At 36.1% G+C, this 13,585-nt stretch overlaps 1 protein-coding gene across 1 annotated transcript in view; it reads right to left on the bottom strand.

The window, feature by feature from the left end:
• Nucleotides 1-13,585, bottom strand: part of ATM (ATM serine/threonine kinase) — a 150,695-nt gene that overhangs the window by 9,981 nt on the left and 127,129 nt on the right. The window contains exons 52-59 of the mRNA XM_003415616.4: nt 13,348-13,506; nt 12,753-12,891; nt 11,963-12,045; nt 10,663-10,803; nt 9,796-9,912; nt 4,598-4,747; nt 3,495-3,660; nt 2,217-2,303 (exon numbers count right to left, since the gene is read on the bottom strand). Coding sequence (XP_003415664.2) covers nt 2,217-2,303; nt 3,495-3,660; nt 4,598-4,747; nt 9,796-9,912; nt 10,663-10,803; nt 11,963-12,045; nt 12,753-12,891; nt 13,348-13,506 — 1,042 coding nt within the window. The remainder of the gene's footprint in view (nt 1-2,216; nt 2,304-3,494; nt 3,661-4,597; nt 4,748-9,795; nt 9,913-10,662; nt 10,804-11,962; nt 12,046-12,752; nt 12,892-13,347; nt 13,507-13,585) is intronic.

Below are 13,585 nucleotides of genomic sequence, written 5' to 3'. Positions count from 1 at the left end.
TCGGCATAATTCTTGGGAGACTTATTCAAGTTTTTTAGTATATCGATACTTCACTCCTTTTTATGGCTCAGTAGTGTTCCATGGAATGGATATATTGGTTACCCATTCATCCATTGAAGGACCTATCGATTGTTTCCAGATTTTGTCTATTACAAATAAAGCTTCTATAAGCACAGGTTTGTGTGAACTGTATTTTCACTTCTCTGGGATAAATGCCCAGGAATAAAACTGCTGGGTTGCATACTAGTTGTATGTTTACTGCTGAGTTTTTTTAAGAAACTGCCAAACTGTTTTCCAGAGTGGCTGTACATTTTATATTCCCACACCCTCACCAACATTTGGTGATGTCACTATTTTTTATTTTAGCCATGATAGGTGTATAGTGATATCTCATTGTGATTTTAATTTGTATTTCCTTTTCATGTGCTTATTTGCCAATTTATGTTTTTTGGTGGAAGCCTATTCACGCTTCTTCTCCCATTTTATAACTAGATTCTTTGGTTTATTTTTACTGCTGAGTTTTGAGAGTTCTTTATAAATCCTAGATTAGTACATTGTTGGATTTGTGATTTACAAATATTTTCTCCCAGCCTGTAGCTTGTCTTTTCATCCTCTTAAGAGTCTTTTGCAAAGCAAACATCTTTAATTTTTATGAAGTCCAGTTTATCAATTTTTCCATTTATGGGCTGTGATTTTGGTGTCAAGTCTAAGAACTCTTTGCTCATCCTAGATGCTAAAGGTTTTTTTTTTCCCTAAAAGCTTTATAGTTTTACATTTAAGTCTGAGATCCAGTTTGAGCTAATTTTTGTGTAAGGTGTTAGGTTTAGGTTGAGATGCATATCTTTTTTTTTTTTTTGTCTGATGATGTCAATTGCTCCACTACCATTTGTTGGAAGGCTGTCCTGAGGGCATTTTCCTATTCCAGATGATGTGGATGAGAGACTCAACAGTACTTCTGACAGATTTGTTGAGCTATAGGTATAAAAGTTGGAGTCCAGCTGACAAATTCCTCGTCTCTTGTGTGGGAACTTAAACTGGAAGGAGACAAGTCCTCTTAGGAACTTCAGCACAGTTTTGAATAATTTCAACCCCTGAAATCAGACTAAGGTGATCCTGAATTACTAATGTGCCCCAGACACTGAAAAGAAATCAACTGTAAATCCAGTCTAGTAGAAGATATCATCATCATAAATCTATTTTTTCAGTATTCGTTCTATTTGGCCTTTCTGTATCAGATACCGTTAAGCCCTTCCTTCATGAAATTTTTTCCTCTCTTGGTTTTTGAGTTTCCCCTTAGTTTTCATTACTTGTTGATTATTCCTCGAACAGCCTTTTCCATGCTGGCATTCCTCACGATTCCATCCTTAGTCTTCTCTACCAAGGATAATGTGTAAGGTGAGAATCTCCATTCAATGATCTCAACTAAAATCTATTTGCTGAAGGTTCTAGATCTCTACCATTTTGCTTACCCTCTTTTTATTCCTATTAAATTGCCTCCTCCACCTGGAAATCCTGTTAGAAACAACATGAGTTATCCTGGCGTTCCCCTCCACCACCGCTTCCATATCTAACGTCACTGGTGCAGTCTACTACAAAAACGTCTATCAAATCTAATCTCCTGTCTCTGCAACTTTTGTTCAAATCTTCATCATTTCTCATCTACACTATTACAATTTCTCCTAACTTGTCTCCCTGATGCCAATACGGCTCCCTAAATTCCTCCCTAAATTATCTTTCCAAAAATCAAATATGATCATGTCCTGCTTAAATATATCTTCATTTACTTCCCATAGTTTAGCCAATTAAAATCTAAACTCCTTAGCCTGGCTTTTTACACTCTAGCGCCAGTCTCGCTCTCATGCTACTCAACTGCAAGCAAACATCACTCCAGCCACATTTCATGTCTCACTATTCCCTCAATATGCTATCCCTTCATTATTCCCTCTCAAATCTGCTCGCTTTTTGTCTGGGTTATCTTTCCTTTCTTTCCTTAAGACCTGACTCAACTGTCACCACTTCTAGTATGTTTCACTCACTAGCCGGCAGTTACCTACTCCTTATACCTGCTTATACCTTTTTTAAAACTGTATTTATTGCTTTGATATGTCTGTCTCCCTCATATGTGTAATATCCTGGTAGGTCAACAACATTTCTTGATGATCAAATATTTGTTAAATGGACTAAAAAAAAAAAAAAATTTTTTTTTCATTACTTACCTAAATCTATATGTACAAGTTCTGCTGACTGTTCATTTATCAAGATATTCTGTACATGTCTATCGCCAAGTCCAAGTATATAACCAACTGAAAAACAACATAAAATCACTGATTTCATCTTGTTTTATAACACGTTTAGCCATAATTTCAACTCATACCACTAATTCTATATAATTTTTGAGTAGTTTAGGCTTTTTAGTCTACTTATTAGGAAATTATGTACATAACTGGCCATTCTGGGTTTAAGTCAAACTTTGCCAGCTATTTTCATGTGTATGACATTTTATAAATTCTAGATGGTTTGCTAAAAAACATTTCCCCTTTACTAACAGGAATACATTGAAAATACTAGCACTTCAAAAATTAATATGGTTAAAGTTGAGACCCATTATTTATTAGGGCCAAAGTAGCATATTATAGGCACTCAAATGCTTACGAAATGTACTCTGTGTAAATTCTTCATTCTTCAGTGAAACCTTTTCTGCCCCATGAATTATATTGGTGTCACAAAAAACAGTGGATACGGAAGTTAGGACGCTCGAGTTCCTGACTAGCTCTGTCATTAACTGGGCCTACCTCCTAATGTACCAATAAATTAGTTGAATCACATTAGTGATTCCCAGTATAGAAGAGGAGACGGTTGCACAATAACCTGGGAACTTTTTCAAAGCCTACATGCCCTGCCTAACTGGGTTATGGTACACGGTGACGGAAGGAGTGGTCTTTATTTAAAAACCAATATGTCAGATGATCTCTGATATTCCTTTTAGTTCGCATACTCTAGGATTTTGTTAATTACCTTATCTAGCTATCTAATCTCTTAGACATTAAAAAAAAGACTCAAAATATATGTTATACAATCAAGATTTAAACACATATCATGATTTCTATTCCCCAAACAAAATTCTATTAAACAGAATCAATGTTTGGGTAATAATGTCATGGTTTTATAAAGAACAATAATGAATGGAAATAAGTCAAATGGATTACCATAGGTTTTATTGTTTTCCAAATAAAATCTCAGGAAATAATATATTGAGGGAAGAGAAAATAAGCCATATATGCTCTAGAGCAAACAAGAAGAATAACCAGTCTTATTTCCCTGCCTTGGAGCAAGAGAATTCTCTCTCGCAGAAGCCAACTTTAGAACATACGAATTAGGATGAACGAGAAACACAATGACCTAATGATGAAGGTCGTTTGGTTAATAATCACCACTACCCCTGAGATCAGAATGTAGGAAAGTACTGAATCTACTAAGATGTACAAGAAAATTACCAATAGAAGAAGTAGCCACACTGCGGGTATAAGCCAACCGTTTCTCAAACCAAACAGCTGGGTCCAAGAATTTTTCCATGCAGAAGTAACGGAAAACTGGCTGAAAATTCTGGCAAATATCCATGAAAGTTTCATATTTCTCTTCGAAAGACTTCTTTTGCATGTCCTTTAAATAGACCATAAAAAATTATTTTCCCATTATATGTCCACCAATTCAATGAATACTAAGCATGCATTTCTATTGTGAAAATATTATGACAGATATATGAGAGAAAAAAGATAAGACATCATCTCCCCCTACAAAAAGCTAACAGTCTGGTCAGGAAAGCCATTAATTACAAGTGTGATTTCCTTTAAGTTTTTCATATTAATCTTAGGGGAAGGAGACACACCAACAGTGACGATTATTTGTTTTAATTAAATTCTAACTCGAATGATCCTGTAATATAGGTGGAAGTAAACACAGAAATGCCAAGGGTAGCTACAGATAGTCTCAGATGGCATCACAGGACTAAGGGTGCAACAGAAAACTAAGAAGAGGAGGCAGAATGGAAGCATCACTGCTGGATGGCAAAGCAGTTAACACTACCCAGTCTTCTAACATCTTCTCACTATATACACCCTCCTGAGGCAAAGCCTGCCTACTTCAATGGGCTCAACTCCCGTCTATATGCTGATGACTTCCAAACTTGTATTTTTGGCCCAGGTATATTTATTAAGCTTAAGCTTGATGTGCTTCTGTCTACTCAAAATCTTCACCTGGACTGCCTCCAAATCCAAATTAATCCACCTCCTCATCCTTGGCAAATCTCAGTCGCCTCTGCTATTACTCAACTCGGTAAATAGCATCACCATCTACCCAGTCACTCTGACCACAAAACTGGGAGGCACTGACTACTCCTTTTTGGACAAGGATTGATGCTTTAAATAATTTAATAACCTTCCTTTTTCAGTCACACACACTTTCATTGTGGTGAGTTTATTTTCATTTAGTATCTTTATGCTTCATGGAAGTAAAACTTTTTGTACTATATAATATTTGAGAATTGTCAGCTATAACAAGCAAATGAATAATCTTGTAATAACTTTTAAATGCCACTTACCATCATTTTCTTTTGGCACTGAAAGGCACTGAAATCCTTTGGCCTGTATCTTTTATGAGCACCATCTTCATTGTTAACAAGAAACTCGCCAATGGGGACAGTTCCTGTGCACCATTCAAGAACACCACTTCGCTGAGATAGGGGAACCACCTGAGGTTACAAATTAAATTTTTTGATTATGGAAGGGCATGAGGGCACTTGATGACCGTTGGACTATTAGACCAGTGCAAAGCATTTTTTCAGTCTCCTTTGAGAAACCCCATTGCTGTCGAGTCAGGAGACATCTAGGTCAATTGGCAAAACACAGTTCATAAAAGTACTATTTTACATTCTAGTCTGGTAAGTGGTGTCTGGGGTCTTAAAAGCTTCGAGAGATCATCTAAAAAGCAACTGTTGGTTTAAGTGCTCAGCTGCTAGTCAAAAAGTCAGTGGTTTGAACTTACCTGACACTCTGCAAGAGAAAGAGGTGATAGTCTGCTTCCGTAAAGATTACAGCCTTGGAAACCATATGGGGCAGCTCTACTCTGTCCTACAGGGTCTCTTTGAGTTGGAATTGACTTCACGGCAATGGGTTTGGGTTTCCCTACTAGTTTGTTTCCTTTTTTTTTTTAAACTGGTTTTTAAGAGTTTTTTATGTATTTTGCATATATAAATCCTTTGTTATTAATATTACAAATATGTTTTCTCAGTTGCTGTTTTTATGGTATCTTCAATGCTATAAATTTTTTATTTTAATGTATTCAAATATATTGAACTGTTTTATGTTCTGTGTCTTAAGGAAGCCTTTCATTAATTTATTAACATATATATTACGGAGTGACTATTATGTGTTACATGCTGTGCTAGGGCACTGACAACAGAGTGATAAATATGGCAGATAGAGACCATGCCCTCATACTTAATCCCATTAACATTCTTGCCCCTTAGTATATTCTAAGGCTCCTTTTCCATTGATTACCATAATAGCTATGGGGGAAATATCAAATCTTTGTTATTTGCTGAGAGACTGATATAGAAAAGATATAGCTCTTTCCTACCTCAGCTCAGAGTCCAACTGTGACAATGTGAGTTGAAAGAGAAACAGCTGAATTTAAATTTCAAAAGGCAAATGACAGTTTTTCCTTTGGTATTAAAGATTCTTTGGAATAGCCTCTTTTAACTGGGTATTTGGGTATTTTGCATAGGTATCACAAAAAGTGACTGTCACAGAAAATGACTATTTCTCAATTCTCCCAAGGTATATAAGTAGTACCATCCTAAATGCACAGAATGAAGTTAATTCATTACGTACAGTAAATGCCTTAGGATATTATAGCTTCTGTCCCAGAACCCCAACTGAGGAGACTCTGAAATACATATCACAAAGAATAAAAACTATTTATTGGCATAAGGAAAAATGAAGAGTTAACTGCAAAGCTTCTTTCTACACTTAAGTATTGTTTATTAGGGACTTAAATTTTAGAAAATGAATACACTAGCATTTAAAACGTTAGGCTTGCTGTTCAGTATACTCTGTAGCAATGTAGCTTTGGTAGAGAAAAATCAGGTCAGCCATACTGACTCCAGGTAATGTCAGAGTGCTATATCTGAGTTATCAGCAAATACAATACAAACTTTGTCTTCATATCTATCTGATTCTCTGACAAGCACTATCTGGTGTGCCTAAATGTAACACATGAGATTTAGGTACCGACGGCTAGTTCCACGAAGTGTACCTTTTAGTTCACAATGATCACAGAAGGCCTGAAAGCCAAGATTATCTTATGACCACAGGAGATCTGGACTAGGTCCACTGCTTACCTGCAGCACCTCCAGGAGGCAAGAATAATTAGTTCAACATATGGATGACAGAACCTACACATTCTTAGAGTGACCCCAGAATAACAGAACTATTGTCCAGAAGAATTCTAAGTAATAACTAAGTTAAATCTAAACTCTCATGTTTATGAGAGGTCATACTTTAATATTACGATGAATAACACTAAACAACTCTGTTTTCTGGGCTGTCAATAGTTCTGCTCAAAAATTAGACATGAAAAGTCATAAAGTAGAAATGAAGTTTAGCAATTTCTGCCTTCAAAATATTCTAGGTTAGGTCTTCTCTCTTTCATGCTTTATAGCAATGAACTTTGGAGGTTCAATCGTGTATTTGCTAGGATACTTTAGCTGCTTTCTGAGAAAATCAGGAGATACTTCTGTAGTTCAAACTTCTGTAACCCATATCTTTAGCTGCCATCTTTGCCAGCTAAAACTGGCATTTTGAGCATAAAAATTTCCATTCAATCACATTATAGAATGTCTGCTACGTACTTCTTAACGACCTTTTAAATTACCTGCTAGATATGAGACTGCTAACAGCTCGTCAACATTTGTCTTATAACTAAGCCAGATCATACACAGCAAAGTAACCAGGCTGGTAGTTCTCAAAGTGTGGTCGCTGGTGTCCTGTCAGAAATGTACATTGTCAGGCAATACCCTAGACCTAATGAATTAGAAATTCTGAGGATGGGGCTCAGCAATCTGTGTTTTAACAAACACTCCAAGTGATTCTGATGGCTGCCAAAGTTTGAGTACCAACCAGACAAAAAAGATTCCTCTATGGAAAAGCTTTCACGGATCTTTGCATTTAACTTTTGTTTTCAGTATTCACTGAGGACTAACTAGGTTTTCTTGCTGTTGTATGTTTTTTAACTGCTAATGGAAATCACTATTGTATTAGTCAACATCTCAAAGTTCCACTGACAAATTTCTCACAAACTTGAAGGCTAGGGAACACTATGTTTCCTCCCAACCTGCTCCCTGCTAATGGGTTTTATATTTCTGTTTTTGAAACCAGCTAAGAAGCAGCTCTACATTCTGTTTTCAATGACAACAGCTTGACTTAATCACAGTTTTAAAGGGTAGATCTCTGTCTCTTTCCATACTACCCTATTTGGGTTTTTTTTTTTTAACATTAACTTTTACAGTCAGAAAAAAGACACTGTTCATTGTGGAAAACTCAAAATATAAACAAAAGCAGGTGTCACCCATAATCCCATCCTGTCCAGAGATAATAGCATTTTTAGGTTTATTTAGAAACTTCCAAAAAAAAAAAAAAATCAGTTACGTATTGAATTCTTATAAATTTGCACGTAAATGCCTGTTTTAAGGCTACTTATTCTGTTTTATCGATCCACCTATTCTTATTCTAGGAACCACAGCATCTTTATAACCAAAGCTTTATAATTTGTGTTAGTATGACTGGATAAAGTCTACTCTCACTCATTTTTTTCAGAAACGCTTTAGTAATTCTTATTCAATATATTTTTCAAGATAAACTTTTAATTATTTTCAGGAAGTTGCAAAAAATTTTGATTGGAAATCTTACTGGAATTTCATGAAGTCTATACATTAATTTAAAATGAACTGACATTTTTCAATGTCTTCCCATTTAAAACATGGTACTTCTCTCTTATCCTAGTTTTCCTTTACTCTTTCTTGTTGTATTTTTATAATTTTTTTTTCCATGCAGGCCTGCATGCTTCTTGTAAACATTACTCCTAGCAGTTTATCCATATTATATACTTTTTATTATTGTGAAAGGGGGTTGGCTTTTTTCCATTATATTTTTAAATGAGTCTTAGTTAATGGTTAGCATAAAAAAAAAAAAAAAAAGAGGTTAAGTGGGGTTAACTTGCTAGAACAAATAAACAATTGTTGGTATGTACCATTTTGTGGGCATAAGAAGCCGATGGAAACCCTGGTGGTGTAGTGGTTAAGTGCTACAGCTGCTACCCAAAGGGATGGCAGCTCGAATCCACCAGGCGCTCTTTGGAAACTCTATGGGGTAGTTCTACTCTGTCCTAGAGGTTGCTATGAGTTGGTTTGGTTTTTTTTTTTGGTTTTAAGAAGCAGATATAAGACTTAAGAGTCTTTGAAAGATTATTGCTTCTCTACTAGGCAGTGAATTAGCTATACATTTTTCTTAATTTGTTTATATTCTACAGAAATAGGAAAAACAAATAAACAAACAAGTTTGAAAAAAATGAAATGAAGAAAAAACCAGAAAGGAGACAGTATAACAAACCTATGGAAAACAGGTTCTTCAAAATGAGGGTTTATTGTTATTTTTTTAAAATGAAGACATTCTATGTAAGAGCCAAAGATAATGAGCTAGTAGAATAATGTGACTTGAGAATTGTCTTTTCAGGCAAACTGCTGGGGGAAATGCAAATTGGTATAGCTTCACTGAGGGTAATCTGGCAATCCAAAAAGTAGACATTGCCACATATTAAATCTGGCAATATCTACCAAAATTATAGATCCACTGGCTCGTCAACGCAACTTTTGAAAATCTATTACACAGATTTACTTGCATATGTATGAAATAATATATGTTCAAGGTTATTTATTGTAGCATTGTTTGCAATACCATAAAAACTGGAAACAACCCAAACACCCATTGATAAGGGACTTGTTATAATGCAACTATTAAATGAGAAAGATCTCTAAAATATATTGTCAGGTAAAAAGAAAAATATACATTCTACCTCTTCTTTGATAAATAAGAAAATATATTCATATTTTCTATTTGTATAACCCTGGAAACAAATAAAAATGGCACCTTAGGGGTATGAGGAGAGGAAGCTGATGGTGGTAAGGGTGAGAAAAAACTTCTTTTCTAACACCTTTTTGTATTGCTTAGATTTCTGAACCACGCAAATTACCTAGTCAAAAAGAAACAAATTTAAATTTTATAAGGCCTGTTTTATTGTGCTACGTTATGCATTGAATCAGTTTCTTCCTAACACCACTTTTCTTCTTCTGAGCACTTCCATACCAGAAACAGGCCAAATGGCCAAAGATAGGGAAAAAATACTTCAGTTGATTATCAGAAACACTAACTGCAACTAACATTTTGGGTACTTTTTAAAAAGAAAAAATGATACTGTACAAATCAGAGGTTGGAACTATGGCCTTTGGACCAAGCCTGGCTCTAACCTGTTTCTGTACAGCTTGTGAGCTAAGAATGGTTTTTATAGGTTTCATGGGTTGTAAAGAAAAAACAAAGAAGAATATCCAACAGAGAACCTACGTGCCCCACAAAGCCTAAAATGTTTACTACCTGGTCCTTAACAGAAATGTCTGCTGACCCCTGGTCCAAATGACCGCAGCTCTTACATGTTCTTGGTGAAGCAGTGGCAGTCTAGGCTAGTTACCTTGTATGTGCAGATGGTCAGCTTCCTCTTTCTGGTTTCAGTGTTTCTCTGCAGTAATGTATTACACATCTGGAACACCTGCTGCATGACAGCATCTTGTCTCAGGTCATCGCGGCCCTTTAGAACAATCAAACATGAATAACTAAGAGCACTTCATTTTCTTTACCATTATAAAAGAGTTATTTCAGGATAAGAGAAAGGCACTCAAATACCCATTCGGAGCATCTGCACTCCTCTTAACACTCCCTTAAATAATTGAGATCTCTTGCCATTCTTTCATTAGAATAGGCTATGATTTTGGGTAGGTAGGCTGATTTAGAATAAGCAATTTTCCCCGAGCTGCTTTTGTAATTAGACAAACTGGAATTCCCCCACCCGAGGGCGCACTGAAGCAGCCTAGGTGGAGAGGCTCTGTCTCTGCTCCTCCCCAGCAGGCAGGGCTGGAACAGCGCCCGAGAAAAGGGTCAGTGAAGGAGGAATGCGCTCCCTTTCTGGTATATTACGGAGCACTTAGCACAGTGTTCGGTATAACGAGGGCCTTCACCTTGTACTATTCAAGGAAGTAAGCCACAACCACCAGAATACTTTTTTTAAAACAAGCAAGCTGATTATTAATCTCACCATGTCTGCCCATGTTCAGAGTTTTCTTTTACTCTAATTATCACAATAATGGTCTTTTCAGAGGCACAAAAAGAAGGACACAAACATTCTGGTTCTACAAAATAATGTATTTCTATAAGCTCTCCTTACTGGTAATTACTCACAATAAAAGAGCCAAGTAAAGCAGGAAGAAAATGTCCACTAAAGTTGTCCTTTGATTCTAAAGTCATTAACTCTAAGAATCACACCAGAGAAGGGAAGGCGCACCTTGACAAGCTGTCTCCTTTCCTTGCCATCAGAGCCGATACAATCTATTATTTTTGGCAAATTTAAGCCTCCTGCTAAACGAAATTCTGCTTTAAACGACTGTATAGTCACCAGGTTTCCATATTCTCCTGTGGGGTCAACCTAATAAAAAGCATAAATATGACAATAGGTCAGATACATTATTTGCGTTTAAAGAAAAATGAATGACAATTTTGATTCCTGCTGTTGGTTAAGAACCAGAACTATAACTTTACTTTCTTGTTTAAATGGAAGATGTTAAGATTTGCCATCGGAAAGGTTTAAAAGTGATGTACAGCTAACACAATTAACCTAAAGTCTCTCACTAAAGTTAGAACAGTGTCACCAAAAAACTATTGAAAGGCCAGGATTCAGATCTTGCCGCTTACTGCCACTACATCATCTGAGAAATAACAAAACCTGCTGCCATCGAGTCGAGTCAATTCTGACTCACAGCGACCTTACAGGACAGAAGAGAACTGCCCCATAGGGTTTCCAAGGAGCCACTCGTGGATTCGAACAACCGGCTCTTAACCACTGTACCACCTCCAAAAACATTAACCAGTTAAATTTTGGAAAAGGGTGAAGGAGAGTTTTCTATGTTATAACTGCTAAAATCTGGCATTTTCAGGAAATATTCAGCTAAATAACTTAGCTGATACAGCTGGAAAGATTAATGTATACAATGCAGCTATATTTCAAAGCAAATAATCACAGATACAAAACACTAAGCTGCAGACTCCAAGATAAGATTTATAATGTAGTTAAAAATGATCGCTTTCTCAACTATAACCTTTATTATTATATATATTCCCACTGACATGGTATTTCTACAGCAATAGCCAACCATGACATAGCCTAACAGATCATGTACATAGTCAACTTAATATTGTATACACTATGGTCAACTTAATGCATACAGAATTTTAAAAACCAGTATAAAACAATTAGGAACTTTATTGCCAAGTTAAAAATTGATCTTGGCATAAGTACACGGTTCCTTCTTCTAGCCAATTACAATAATAGTTACCTAGACCTTCTTCATAAGAGACGTGGGAAGTGTAGGACTGAAGGTAAAGAAAAAGAAAGCAGAAGTCTTTTGAGTATTTTAAGGCTCAGACAAAGGGAATCTAATAAAGAAAAATTATAGGTTGAACCATATGAAACTACCAATATTTAATCAATTTCGACCTAAGATAAAAAAGCTTTTTCAAATAGCTCAATCTGATAAAGAGGAATTTAGTTTAATAAAAAAAAATTAAAACAGTTAATGCTAAATTACCTTAATTTCCATAGTGGGGACAACAACATCTTCTAAATTCTTAAGTTTAGTAATTGGCTGGTCTGCTGGAATATTTATGCCTTCTGCATTTAAAATGAAGAGATTTTAGTGACATCTGCAAACTGAGGAGCAGCACTGAAGTTTACATACAGCAGGAGTATTCAGCAGATGCTATAAGCCCCAACTTGGGTCTAATCTGTGGTTTAGGCCCCGATTTAGAAATAAAGACCCAGGGCTTGAGACATTATGTAGATTAGAGGCAAAGCAGAGCTATGGTGACTCATGGTGACTCAGTGTACAATGGGAATGAACTGCTGTTATTCACTGGCTGATTTTTTGGCAGTAGATTGCCAGGCCTTTCTTCTTAATTTGTCTTAGTCTGGAAGCTCCAGTGAAACCTGTTCAGCATCATAGCAACATACAGGCCTCCACTGGTAGACGGGTGGTGGCTGTGCTTGAGGTGCACTGGCTGGGAATTGAACCTGGGTATCTTCTACGGAGGGCGAGAACTCTACTGCTGAACCACCCAATGCTCGTTATTTAGTGTATTCACCAACTATCGGTTGTCTCAAAAGATATCACGCGAAAAAGCGACAAGGAGGTGTTGAAGCCATTCGATAAAAATTAAGTTTTTGGATCACATGTGGATTGTAATCATCAGGACCTTCATATTTGCAACCACAGCACTGTCTGTGATTTTAAACATATTTACACATTAGACTCTATAATGAATATATCCTTACAGAGAATAACATAGCAAGAAAGCAACACTCATCCTTCAAACACGTACTTCTCTGAGTCTTCCACTGAGTGGCATCTAAGTTTGCTAGTAGAATATAAGCATCACAAAGTGCCTCGACATTTCTGACCATCTGAGGTCTCCTACTTTTGATAGTATGTATTATTTTGTTTGCCGCTTCAGTTCGATCCTAGCAAAAAACAAATCGACAACCAAAAACCATTACATGAGGAAATAGAAAATATGCAACACTTAAACTATTCAGTTAAAATAAATGAAAAAACAGGATTTATGCACAGAACTAAAGAATGCAAGAACCATAATTCCTTAGATACAAAGCAATCACCTTATGAATGAAACAGAATGTAAGTACAGGCACGTCAAGAGTCAATGACTTAGATGCCTTTTAAAATCTTTTTTTCCTTTCCCCACTGCTATAACGAAAGAAAGTAAAATACTATTGGTATTTCCAATGCTCTGAGAAATGCAGAAATCATGAACTAACTGTAATCGGTATCATGACAAAGAATTTTAAAACTGAATACTGTCAACAATACACATTCTTAGACTCCCTGAGACTTAAGAAAGGAACATTCTGGGAAAGAATGAATATCACAATTCAAAATGGTATGTTTAATCTGAATACCTCATCAAGCTGAGAGCTTTGTTTGGGTGCATTTTTTGTAATTCTACTCCTTCTTGCTGCCTCTGGTTTGGTCAGAAATTCATCTTTATTGGCATTTGCTAAGGCCAGTATAATAAACAAAGTATGATGGGGGTGATCCATTGAGATTCTAGAGATGAGCTGTCAGAAAATGAAGAACTATCAGTTTTATGCAAACAAACAAAAAATAGAAAATCCACACGAGTGGACACAATTTTTT

This window comes from Loxodonta africana, chromosome 7, assembly GCF_030014295.1.
Source record: "Loxodonta africana isolate mLoxAfr1 chromosome 7, mLoxAfr1.hap2, whole genome shotgun sequence".
Lineage (NCBI taxonomy): Eukaryota > Metazoa > Chordata > Mammalia > Proboscidea > Elephantidae > Loxodonta > Loxodonta africana.
Note: the sequence above shows the minus strand (reverse complement) of the source record. Positions and strands in the feature narration are given on the sequence as shown.